Genomic DNA, 13497 nt, shown 5'->3' with positions numbered 1-13497 from the left:
TCTTCTCATCCCACTGCGTCTCTATTGGGGAGGAAGGGAGGGTCATTTAATTTATATATTCACCGGGTAAGTATATTCAAAAATTTATTTTATAGTTAAAATATCATTTTTAAATATTTAACTTAGCCGGTGAATATATAATAGCTGATTCACACCCAAGGAGGTGGGTAGAGACCAGAGTTAATTATGTTTACAGCGTATAAGCTAAGAGTTTTTTCATTTTGGCAGTTATCAATATAACAAAACCAAAATAAATAGGTACCTGGTGAGGAAGTTGACTTAGACGATTACTCTGCCTTGTAAGTCTGTCTTCCTCATGGAGCCCAGCGATCCTCTTAGGATGCTGACAGACTCCCAGGAGCTGAAGTATCAAGGGCTGCAACCCATACAACAGGACCTCATCAAACCCCTAATCTGGGCGCTCTCAAGAAATGACTTTGACCACCCGCCAAATCAATCAGGATGCGAAAGGCTTCTTAGCCTTCCGAACAACCCATAAAACAATATTAAAAACATTTCAAGAGACAGATTAAAAGGATATTGGAATTAGGGAAGTGTAGTGGTAGAACCCTCACCCACTACTGCACTCGCTGCAACGAATGGACCCAGTGTGTAGCAGTCCTCGTAAAGAGTCTGGACATCTTTTAAGTAAAATGACGCGAACACTGACTTGTTTCTCCAAAAAGTCGCGTCCATAATACTTTGCAGAGATTTATTTTGCTTGAAGGCCACGGAGGTTGCTATATCTCTAACTTCGTGCGTCTTAACCTTAAGCAAACATCGGTCTTTCTCATTCAAGTGAGAATGAGCTTCTCGTATTAAAAAAATCTGATAAAATATGACAAAGAATTCTTTGACATAGGCAATGAAGGTTTCTTAACTGAGCACCATAATGCCTCAGATTTCCCTCGTAATGACTTAGTACGAGCTAAATCGAACTTAAGAGCTCTAACAGGACATAATACTCTTTCCAGTTCGTTGCCTACGATCTTTGATAAGCAAGGAATATCAAAAGATTTAGGCCAAGGACGAGAAGGCAGTTCATTTTTGGCCAGGAAACCAAGTTGAAGTGAACAAGTGGCTTTTTTCTGTAGAAAAGCCGATGTTCTTACTGAAGGCATGAAGTTCACTGACCCTTTTAGCCGAAGCCAAGCACACTAGGAAAAGTGTCTTGAGGGTGAGATCCTTCAGGGAGGCTGAATGTAATGGCTCAAACCTGTCTGACATGAGGAACCTTAGGACCACGTCTAAGTTCCATCCAGGAGTTGCCAAACGACGTTCCTTAGAGGTCTCGAAAGACTTAAGGAGATCTTGGAGATCTTTATTGTTGGAAAGATCTAAGCCTCTATGTCGAAAGACCGAAGCCAACATGCTCCTGTAGCCCTTAATCGTGGGAGCTGAAAGGGAGCGAACCTTTCAAAGAAAATCTGCGATTTGGGCTACAGAGGTACTGGACGAGGACACAGATGCTGACTTGCACCAGTCTCGAAAGACTTTCCACTTCGACTGGTATACTCTAATGGTAGAAGCTCTCCTAGCTCTTGCAATCGCACTGACTGCCTCCTTCGAAAAAACTCTAGCTCTTGAGAGTCTTTCGATAGTGTGAAGGAAGTCAGACGAAGAGCGGGGAGGCTTTGATGGACATTCTTTACGTGGGGCTGACGTAACAGATCTACCCTTAGAGGAAGACTTCTTGGAAAGTCTACCAGCCATTGAAGTACCTCGGTGAATCACTCTCTCGCGGGCCAGAGGGTAGCAACCAACGTCAACCTTGTCCCTCCGTGAGAGGCGAACTTCTGCAGTACCTTGTTGACTATCTTGAATGGTGGGAATGCCTATAAGTCCATAAAAGACCAATCCAGTAGAAACGCGTCTATGTAGATTGCTTCTGTATCTAGGACTGGAGAGCAAAAGATTGGTAACCTTTTGGTCAACGAGGAGGCAAAGAGGTCTATGGTTGGTTGACACCAAGAAGCCCAAAGACTCTTGCCCACGTCCTTGTGGAGGGTCCATTCCGTGGGTATCACCTGACCCCTAGGACTGAGACAGTCTGCCAAGACGTTCAAGTCCCCCTGGATGAATCTCGTCAACAGGGAGATACCTCGAATTCTAGACCATAAGAGAAGGTCCCTTGCAATCTCGAGCAGCGTGAAGGAGTGTGTGCCTCCTTGCTTGGAGATGTACGCCAAAGTTGTGGTGTTGTCTGAGTTGACCTCTACCACTTAGTTTCGAAGACGCTTCCTAATATCATCAAGGCCAAGTGGACTGCTAATAGCTCCTTGCCGTTGATGTGCATGCTCTTCTGACTTGAGGTCCACAGACCAGCGCATTCCCGACCGTCCAGGGTCGCACCCAACCCAAACCCGACGCGTCTGAGGACAACACGTGGTTTGGGTTCTTGACTGCTAGGGATAGTCCCTCTCTCAGACTGATATTGCTGTTCCACCATTTCAGGCATGCCTTTATTGGTTCGGAGACTGGGAATGATACCGTCTCTAATGTCTTGTCCTAGTTCCAGTGAGAGGCTAGATGGAACCGGAGAGGCAGAAGGGGTAGTCTCCCTAGTGAGACAAACTGCTCCAGGGATGAGAGAGTCCCTACGAGACTGTTCCAACTCCTGACTGAATAAACGTTTTCTTTTCAGCATTAGTTAGACTTCGAGCAGGGCTTGACTGCGAATCTCCATCCCCAAAAATAGAATAATCTGGGATGGGATCAGTTGGGACTTTTAGGTTGACCACAAGTCCCAACTCCCTGGCCAGACTCAACGTCCAATGTAGATCCTGCAGACAGTGAAGGCTGGACGATGCTCTGAGAAGCCAGTCGTCCAAGTACAGGGAGGCTCGGATCCCCGATAGCTCGAAAATGGTACCCCACATTCCTGTAAACAATCCTCAGAAACGGTTGGGAATCCGGGTGTATAGGAATGTGGAAGTATGCCTCCTGAAGGTCGAGAGAGACCATCCAGTCGCCTTCCATAAATGCTGTCAAGACAGCCTGGAAGACTTCATCGTGAAGTTTGTCTTGACAATGAACACATTGAGCGCACTTGCCTCTTACGTACTCCTGCAGTGAACATGGCTGCCAAATCATGGAGCCATCCCTGAGGGACTTGTTCCTGCAGAGAACGTGGCTGTCAGATCATTGGAGCCATCCCTGAAAGCCTTGTTTATGCATGACATAATTGTACAGCAAAACTTCAAAGGCTCGAAAACCGCTGTGAAGTTGACCTGTAAAATCTTGGAGCGTCTCATGGCCAGGCGCCAGGGAGAGTCTATGAGGTTTGAGAAGTCTATCTGGGCAGAGGCAGGAACTCCCAAGCCGAGAACTTCTCTCATGTCATATCAGACTCTCGCTCTATAAGCCAGTTTAAAAGAAGGGAAAGCAAAGGCTGTATCCCCCAAACTCCTCCTGGTGATAAACCAGTCGCCTAGCAAACGTAAAGCTCTCTAGGAGAGCGAGAGAGCACTAGCTTATAAAACAACGGCTTCGAAGTAGCTAGGCCTAGTGTAAGCTCTGACGTTTAGGCGAACGAGGAGCAGCAGTTACAAAAAGATCCGGACAAAGATCCTTAAAAATCAGCATGATTTATTTAAAGTCCATAGAGGGCTAAGCAGCTTTAGGCTCCTCTCCGTCTGACAGAGTCCTCAAGGGAATATCAGTAGGAGGGGGAACAGCAACTTCCTCATCTGAAGGAACCTTGTCCGATAAAAGCTGAGTCTCAAGCAAGGGAGAGACCTACCGTGGTGGCAATGCTTTACAAGCAGAGTCCACACGCACTGGTGCATTAGTAGCGGACCAGGACGCAACGTCATGTAACTGCTTGACAGTCTGTGAACTGTCAACAACAACAGGTGCGAGAGACCAGGACGCAACGTCATGTAACTGCTTGACAGTCTGTGAACTGTCAACAACAACAGGTGCGTGAGGACGCACAGCGTCCACTCGAGACTGCTTTGACCGCCTAGACTGAGCAGCCAAAACAACTCTAGAATGCGGAGGTTGACGCTCAGCGTCAAAACAAGTCAACTCCGATTGTTAGCGAACGTCCTGAACGTCAACAGGAGCATCAGCAAGTGGCCTAACGTCCAAATGTGGCTGAAAATCCACACGAGACCGCATCGAGTGTGGTTCTAAACAACCTGACTGACGTGACTTAGCTACGCCAACGTCAACAGGACGCACAAAGGAACGTTAGGGTGGCTGAAAGCCAGGATCTCGATGAGATAAACGGCTGGGCTCAACGGACTTATCGGCAGAATAGTCTTCCATAAGGGAGGCAAGCTTATTCTGCATGTCTTGCCGTACAACCCATTTAGGATCAACGGAAATGGTTGCGGTAAGAGACGAGGGTAACGTCTGTGACCGCAAAACCTTGCCAACAAAAAGACTCTCGGAGTCTGTGTTACGCTTTTGTTAGGCGGCGAGCAGTCTTCCGATGACTGCATAGGGTCAGAGCTGTCCTAATGGTTACAACCAGAATGCTGGACCTGTCCTGAAAGGACTGACTTTCGCTTAAGGGCCTCGAAACCTTGTTTCAGGTTTCTTATGCGAAAAGCCTTCGGATGACGAGGAGAAAATCGTCTCTCTCGCCTTATGGTAGGGGTGATCTTGGTAAGATACACCCGATACCATAGAGGGAACGTCTGTTCGCTGATCAAGGCCTCTCGAACCCATAAGTCGTACGACATTACTTCTCCCCTGGGCTTGGGAGCTTGCAAGAGGTCCCGGACTAGGCGAACGACAGGCACGAACAGACGAACCCTCGGTCGCAACACTGGTAACACTTTGCGCAATATCACTTTATCACTACGATTTTCTGTTTTGCACTTATTTCAATGAAATCGAAACTTTTACTGATTTCTACCTGAAGCACGCAATTCTACCCTCATCAAAAGGTAGTAATTGCGAAATCAGTCGTATAATGCAAGCACATTAATACCAGCAAAAAACAGTAAACATATTTAAAGATAAAAAATTCAGTGGCTGGGGAAGAGACTAAACACTAGTTCATTCAAAACTACGTTTTCAATCTCTCACCGTACATTCCCTGGGGACGAGAATAAAAAACTAAAAACGTTTTATCCTTTCTCCTCGTACAGAGACTAGGGACGAGAGTAACTCGAGAACAACGTTACCCGCTTGAACGGAACGTTTTCTCTTCTCTCTCTCCCTCCGTCTCTATCTTTCTCTCTCTCTCTCTCTTGATTTCGCACCTAAGAGAAGAGCCCACTTACATTTCGTCAAAAAAACATGTTATTTGACCAAAGGAAAAAAACTGAAAGGTTTTTCAATTAAAAAGTTCCTTTAAAATAGAATTTAAAACATTTAAGCTTTGAAAGAAGAATGAACAAAACGTCAGAATCGATTTACTCTTTCTGCAAAGTGAAACCATGATACTCTCTCTCTCTCTCTATCGTAACGATAGAGCGCAAACTGCGTAGCATAAATAAACTAAACATTAGTTCATCTTTGAAACAGTACGAAGACTATTCAAAGAAAATCTTTCATAAAATATCTATTAAAAAATATTAATTTAAAAAGTTTTAAATCATTAGCTCTTTAAAAGCTATTTACGATTGAAAGGGCTCAACGTTGTTTAACTTCGGTTTCCAAGTTAGGACCGCCTACTCTCAGGAAAGGTCGCATATAAACAAATCATTAAAATTTATTTTTATGTTTATTATAAATGGAAAGTTAATCGAAGAGGCCTAATAAAGGCGGTGAGATATAAAATATATAGAGGAAAATCTATAATTAATTTATAACGTGATAAGATAATTGCTAAAAGCCTAAACACACTTCCGTGTAAGGGAAGGGTCGGCCATTTAAAAGTCAAAGAAAGTCCATACTCTCTTTGTCATCAAAAATTAAATCTATCCAAAAACGAGTTCAAGGATTTATTTGAAGAAAAAAACACCTGTACTGCGAAAGCTCAAACCAAATTAAAGTACTTCACCAAATATGATGGGAAAAACTCCAGGTTCAACAGCGAATAAAAGTACGTCTTGTCGACACGTCGACAGAGATGAAAATTGAAGGTTTTGTTTACATCCGAGAGTGGTATCTGGCCGACAGTTGGCGCTGGTGGGCACACCCGCAACCTGCATAGCGATCGCTCGCGAATTTTTTATGTATGTGTCTGTCGAGCAACAGAGTTGCAGCTATTATATATTCACCGGCTAAGTTAAATATTTAAAATTGACACTTCCAACTTCTTGAGTTGTTACATTTGTACGACAATCTTTCAATAGTATTTAAACTATTTTTCCAGGCTTTGTCTTTCCTTTTTACAACACCAGGACATCCTATTCAGAGGCACGCAATTCTTACGTTAATATTTGGTTTGTCCATCAAGAAAACTAGCATGTTTCTAAATGGTAATGATCAGCATATTGCTTTACAAAGATTTTTTTTGGTGATATTTAATTCCAAATGAGATAACTGACATTAACTCATACTCGTATTGAATTAGACACTTATTTAAGTTATTTAGAGCAGAGAAAATAATTCTTTCAAATGCTGATAAACATTAGTAAGTACAGTATGTTTATTATTAATCTATTCTAATTTTGAAGTGATCATTACAATTATGAATCAAATCCTATTTCATGCTTATTATAAAAGACAAAAATGGACAGTTGCCCTTCTCCTAAAAATTTACATGAAGACATTCATAAATGATAAGTTCTCACATGAGGTATTTTTCAAGAAGAAAACATTTTTCTAAAATGTTTAAATTTTCAAAATATTCTAGTAACAAGGTATTATTGATCTTATAAATCAATTCTGTAAGAACAAAATTCCAGCATTCAACAGGCTGATGGCAATTTTTTTAAACACTATACTCACCAAAGGAAAACTAAAAAAAAGGCAAATCAAGAGACAGTAAACCTAAAAAAAAAACTTCTTATAATAATAACAAAACAGTTTAATTCAAGGCAACATTCAAGCGACTAAATTTAATTAAAAAATAAATTGCATTTAGAAATCCCAACTTATCTAAGGGCTGTTAATATTTAAGACCAAAGTCACATCATGAAAACCAAGGGACTCAAACAAAACTTAAAACAAATGATAATCATTAACACCACCACAAAGTTCAATCTATTCACAATATCAGGCGGCTCTATTTCTTCCTGATATAAAACACTACTAATCTATATAAAAATGTACTGCAACATACATGTCTAATATTTTCATTAGCACTTTGCTGTACATAATGTCTTCAAACAAGAGGTAAATGGAGTTGTAGGTAATTCGATTTGGAAAATACAATATGACCCTAATACAACTGTAGTTAATAAAATAAATGCTACTGCATCATTCCTGTTAGTGAAGTGGTCAGTGAATGATGTTCTGCCTATTAAAAAACCAAAACTATGGACCAGAAACTATTAAATTCTAGACACTGACGAGAAAAAGTTTTATACAAGATTCTTCTTCAAGTTTTAAACCCCATATAAAAGTATCAGACTTTTTTGAGCAGATATACATACATACATATACCAGGGGACTTCCCCCAAATTTGGGGGGTAGCCGACATCAAACAAATGAAACAAAAAAAGGGGGACCTCTCCTCTCTACGTTCCACCCAGCCTGACAAGGGACTCAACCGAGTTCGGCTGGTACTGCTAGGGTACCAGCCGAACAGATATAATTCTGACTTTCTGATATTCACCCCAACCCCACCCTAAATTTCAAAAAGGAAAATTGAAACACTATATCAGTACCTAAATTTCTAAATGGCTTATAAAAATTGTAAACGTCCATTCCACAGTAAAATGAAAACACTCAAATAATCAGCTAAGCTTTCAATTTCTTTGCTATGGCTCTGATCTAAGGGGAAAGATAGTACAATATTCTTTACATTCTTATATCAAAGCACGGTATAGTAATGGAAATGGACGCTGACATTTCTATTCATAGTTTTCTGGTTGTTCTTTTTTATATTAAGAGCTATATAGTTCAAGTCAGTCACATTCTATAAAGATAACTTATTTTTTACATTAAAAGCTATATGGCTTAAAAGAGAGTCATCTATCTAGAAACTGTATCTCATAACTAAATTGATGTTAGCAGGAAAACTAGCATTAAGGTACAGGATCATCATAAAATATTTTACACAATTTCATGATTAAAATTCTTACATTCACTGTTAATAAAAACATTGCAAAGTTTTTGAACTGTGAAGAAATAGCCCGGAAATATCTAACCAGAGTCCTTAGAGGAACTGTGTAATTCTACCGTTATAATTATAATACTGTATAATTCACTTTACCTTTCTCGCCAAATATACATTGTACAGGAAATTTCTTTTAAAATAATTTCCAAACCAAACCAGTCTCAAAGAATTATCACTTTAAAACTCTCGTGGGACCCCAACTCCTACGACTTAAACAGTATTGCACAAGCAGTTTCTAAATGAGCGAAAGATCATTAAACATTCCGTAACTTTCCTAACAGAATTTTGTCATCTTCTAATTTCAAAGACAAAACTATTACTCCTGCATTTAGCAATATGATTGATGATACCCATTAATGAGTAGCTCACTACCACTACTTGAACATATTCTAGGTAGTACGACAATATATTCAAAACTCCCTAACATCAGCAGCCTTTCATTTTCTAATTATGAGGTATGTGGATTTTAAAACAAATACTGTATATACATGAAACTATAACATTGGCCCTTCTTCAAACATGATGATTAATGTCACTTAACTTTCATCTTTATCAACTTATGTGGACAAAATATTAAACTAAACAATAAATCAAAGCTACTTTCCTATTTCCCCATAACCCTAACACTGTACCGATAATCGTCGATCAACATCAACAAATCGACGTGACCACCGAGTTCTCTCCTCCAAAACCTTTTAGAATGAAGACATATTCAAACTGGACAGCATTTCTGACCACTAGTCAAAATTTCTCTTTAAATTCAAAGACAATACAGATGTTAGGAAGAAGGGTCGCGTTACCTGGAGGAAGATTTTCACACGCTGTTCCCTGATCCTCTCCGTTGACGTAGTAGTGGAGAGAACCGTCCGAGTGTCTCATCATCCCAACGCGCGTCCCTACGGCAAGAGAGTCGAGGTCACATCGATAGTTGTTCATGATGGTGGCACCGTCGCGCATCACCGACGAACCACTGAGCATCCAAGTGTCATAATCGATGTCGGTCATTGTGCTCGGAAAGTCTAGCTCCTCCGGTGGGATAGCCGTCACTCCTGTGAAGATGAATGGGAAAAATCAAAATAATCCAGAATACTGTAATTCAAAATAACATCATCTAGGATGGTTTGAACATGTGATGCAATTGGGAGACAAACAGTGATTCATCATGATAAAAGATACAAAAGACACAAAACAAAGACTGACAGGAAGGTCCAAAATGCATTGGATCTTCAGGCAGTGTGTGCTCAAAACAGAAGTGGGCCAGAACAACATGTTTAATGACACTACAGGAAATCACAAGCAAAATGAGGATGACGGTAATCACGTACCCATCCAGTCAATGTGAAAACTAACATTTATAAATATAACTTTACCTACTCACAGCAAACAGGGACACTACATTTCTCATATCATAGGCAGAACTTAGTAGTTTCAAATTGCCAATCTTCCCTCCTTCCCACACCAAACAATTTACAATATGGGAATTTCATAATGAAATTGCATCCAGAAAACCTCCAACGAAAACCACTTACCGGGACACCAACAGTCCTCATCTTTGGATCATATATTTCAATAATCACTCATCTCTTTTTTTTGAGGGAAAATAATCTGGTATGAATCATGACTAGCCTATTCCCAGACACTACTACTTTTCTAAGTACACACTCAAAGACTGAAATTAAAAAAGTGCATACATTAACGTAACGGTGATACCAGGCAACCGCACTTACCAGCCTCCAATGATCCTGACCACCTGTCAACCATTTTATCGATCATAACTTCAAACATTTCCCCTTCGTGCAACTGCCTGTTGCTAATGACGATGGCATCGTTGAATTCCCCGTGAGCATTGGGTCTCTGTGCAGTCAGTCCTCCATTTAAGATTCTGGCATTCTTCCCATGGAGATGATGGAATCTCAAGTCACTGAGAAAGAGTCGAGATGTTTCACATAAAATACAATTCAAAGCCAAATATCTTTTCTATGCAATTTTTCGGTCCATCAAATGTGTTTGGATAAAAATATCTACAAAATTTATTTGACACAGGCCTTATTGAGAAAGAGTCAAGATGTTTCACATAAAATACAATTCAAAGCCAAATATCTTTTCTAAGTAATTTTTCAGTCCATCAAATGTGTTTGGATAAAAATATCTCCAAAAGTTATTAACCCTTTTACCCCCAAAAGGACGTACTGGTACGTTTCACAAAAGCCATCCCTTTACCCCCATGGACGTACCGGTACGTCCTCGCAAAAAAATGCTATAAAATTTTTTTTTTTTCATATTTTTGATAATTTTTTGAGAAAATTCAGGCATTTTCCAAGAGAATGAGACCAACCTGACCTCTCTATGACAAAAATTAAGGCTGTTAGAGCAATTTAAAAAATGTATAATGCAAAATGTGCTGGGAAAAAAATAACCCCCTGGGGGTTAAGGGTTGGAAATTTCCAAATAGCCTGGGGGTAAATGGGTTAGAAGCAGGATTTCTCAGTTGCATTTACATTAAAAAAAATCTAATACCTCCAGAGACTTCAGGTTATCTTCTGAAACTTAATTCTATACTGTGAAATAATTGTGATAATAGAAATAGCAAATATTTTATTCACTTAATGCATGGATAAGCAAATTAACAAAATATTTGCAATTCCTAAGACCATGTTAACCCTTTTACCCCCAGGCTATTTGGAACTTTCCAACCCTTAACCGCCAGGGGCTATTTTTTTTCAAGCACATTTTGCAGTATATATTTTTTTTAAATTGCTCTAACAGCCTTAATTTTCGTCATAGAGAGGTCAGGTTGGTCTCATTCTCTTGGAAAATGCCTGAAGTTTCTCAAAAAATTATCAAAAATATGCAAAAAAAATGTAAATAGCAGTTTTTTGCAAGGACGTACCGGTACGTCCATGGGGGTAAAGGGATGAGTTTTGTGAAATGTACCAGTGCGTCCTTTGGGGGTAAAAGGGTTAATGTAACAGAAAGAGCTACATTTTATTGGCCCAATGTCCCTTACATATCTAATCACCAAGATATGATGGTAAGACCCTAACGAAATCTTCAACATATTTTTGTGTTTCATATAAAAGACAAAGACTTTTATTACACGTATTAGAAGAGGCTATACTTTGACAAAAATGGAACTCCAAAAGAGTTTTAAAAGCATGTATGTCATACTGAAGTAATGAGCTACAGTAGGTAGGACAATAAGTTCTCAAAGTAGAAAGAGGACTTCTCTGCCTTATAATTCTTTCTATTAAAAGTAATTTTATATACTTTCCAGAATGATAGTCTGGGACATCTTTTAAACCTAACACATTTACAGAAGAGTACTAATATTAGTTATAACCTCAATACCTATAGTCCATTTCTTTTAGCGAGGCAGATTTGCACCGACTCACAGCGGTGCCCTTTTAGCCCGGAAAAGTTTCCTGATCGCTGATTGGTTAGAATTATCTTGTCCAACCAATCAGCGATCAGGAAAATTTTCCGCGCTAAAAGGGCACCGATGGGAGTCTGTGCAAATATGCCCCGCTAAAAGAAAAGGACTATAGCTCCTACGGGGCTTCTGAAAGGATGAAAAATTAGATTTTCCATTGCGTATGGATCCGTTAGCTTAAACTTGCCCCCGGTCACTCCAACTATAAATTTACCATTGATAAAAGGTACATGAAAATCTCAGATAGCTTCAAGATTATATAATAAACTATACGGAATTTAATCACTGTTATATGACACACAGATTTATTCATTTCATTTATACAATGGTGTTCGGTATTATCTATCATTGTTTTTCAATTTATTCATAATATTTTGATCTACTTGTCTTAATCATCACTGTTATTTGTTTGAACTTATAATCATTTATGTATATTTCCAATACGACTGTTTTTACCGTTATCATTTCTCTTTCCATCATGGTAATAAAAAATATTTCACAACTAATGGAAAATAAAAGCTAAACCTAGTTTTGATATATAAAAATCACATCCTTAGCAGTATCTAAAAATTTTTAATCACAACTAATGGAAAATAAAAGCTAAACCTAGTTTTGATGTATAAAAAATCCTTAGCAGTATCTACAATTTTTTAATCTCTTTGTCACCCGGAATACATTTTCAATGAAATCACATTGGTGAGATTTTTAAGGAGTTAAGGTAAATGCCAAACGTTAAAATTGTCTGTCAGAGACTAGGAAAAATGCCTAGTTGGTAACTCACTGGAAAGGGGTGGTGGCATTCGATGGATTTCTGACCTCGAGTACAAAGGCTGAGGGGGGATGATGACATCCTCATCCATATTGATGTGGAAATTATTCATTCTTTTCTTTGGAGGGAGATTACATTCATATTTTTATACTTATTAGTGCAAGCGCTTGCATCACTTGAATGTGTGAATGTGTGTGTGACTAAACAAAAAAGTTTAAAGGATGAACTAGAGGGGCAGTCAGTAAAGCAAAGACCTCCTTCGCGGCAACTTATTTCTCGATCTTTTGCCTGACCCTGACCTTGACTTTTGACCTTAACATGTATCAATTAGCGTGTATTTTCATACACTCAAATATGAACCAAGTTAGAAGTCTCTCTGACAACAAAGTCCAAACTTATGATTGATTACGTGAATTGGATGTTTTGCTGACCATGACTTTAACCTTTGACCTTGACCTTCTATATTTTAATAATTTCCCACTTTTTGTATAACAGTTAATCCCTGCAGGTTTCATTACTCTACGATTAAAATTATGGTCAGAAAGCTGTTCACAAACACACACAAACAAACAAACAGGAGGTAAAACATAACCTGCTTCCAAATTCATTGGCGGAGGTATCTATAAGTGTTTTTCATAACAAAAATTCTACTATTAAGCCAATTCCTCTAAAAGAGGTGGTTTCACAGAAAAAAAGTCATTGCAACATTTATCCATCAATTACCGACTTGTGGATGAGCCCAGTACCAAAAAGTATCCAAAACATTAGCCATATAGAAAACTCCTCAGCAGTACACAGAACACTGCTAAATGCAACAACATTTAACCTTACCTTGTAAAAATTCTTGCACTTCTTGAACAAGCAGTTCAACTAAAGGGCTCCAACTCCCTTACATATGAATTCGACATTTATACAGCACCTCGGTTCCATTAAGGAGATTTATCAAAAAACCTTTCATACATTCCCATTGGTAATTCAAGTCTCTCCTTAATCTTTTGTATATATTCATCCTTGATTCATGTCTCATCTCAATTTACCATAATTCAGCTGTTATGTCAACTCCTAGATACTTAAATACATCAGACACAATCATTTTCCAACATCCAAACTAAC

At 39.1% G+C, this 13497-nt stretch overlaps 1 protein-coding gene across 1 annotated transcript in view; it reads right to left on the bottom strand.

Annotated features, from left to right (window-relative positions):
• Neurl4 (neuralized E3 ubiquitin protein ligase 4) overlaps positions 1-13497 on the bottom strand; it is a 94658-nt gene that overhangs the window by 31098 nt on the left and 50063 nt on the right. Inside the window, exons 13-14 of the mRNA XM_068370591.1 lie at positions 9913-10106; positions 8986-9234 (exon numbers count right to left, since the gene is read on the bottom strand). Coding sequence (XP_068226692.1) covers positions 8986-9234; positions 9913-10106 — 443 coding nt within the window. The remainder of the gene's footprint in view (positions 1-8985; positions 9235-9912; positions 10107-13497) is intronic.

This window comes from Palaemon carinicauda, chromosome 3 (assembly GCF_036898095.1).
Source record: "Palaemon carinicauda isolate YSFRI2023 chromosome 3, ASM3689809v2, whole genome shotgun sequence".
Taxonomy (NCBI): domain Eukaryota; kingdom Metazoa; phylum Arthropoda; class Malacostraca; order Decapoda; family Palaemonidae; genus Palaemon; species Palaemon carinicauda.
Note: the sequence above shows the minus strand (reverse complement) of the source record. Positions and strands in the feature narration are given on the sequence as shown.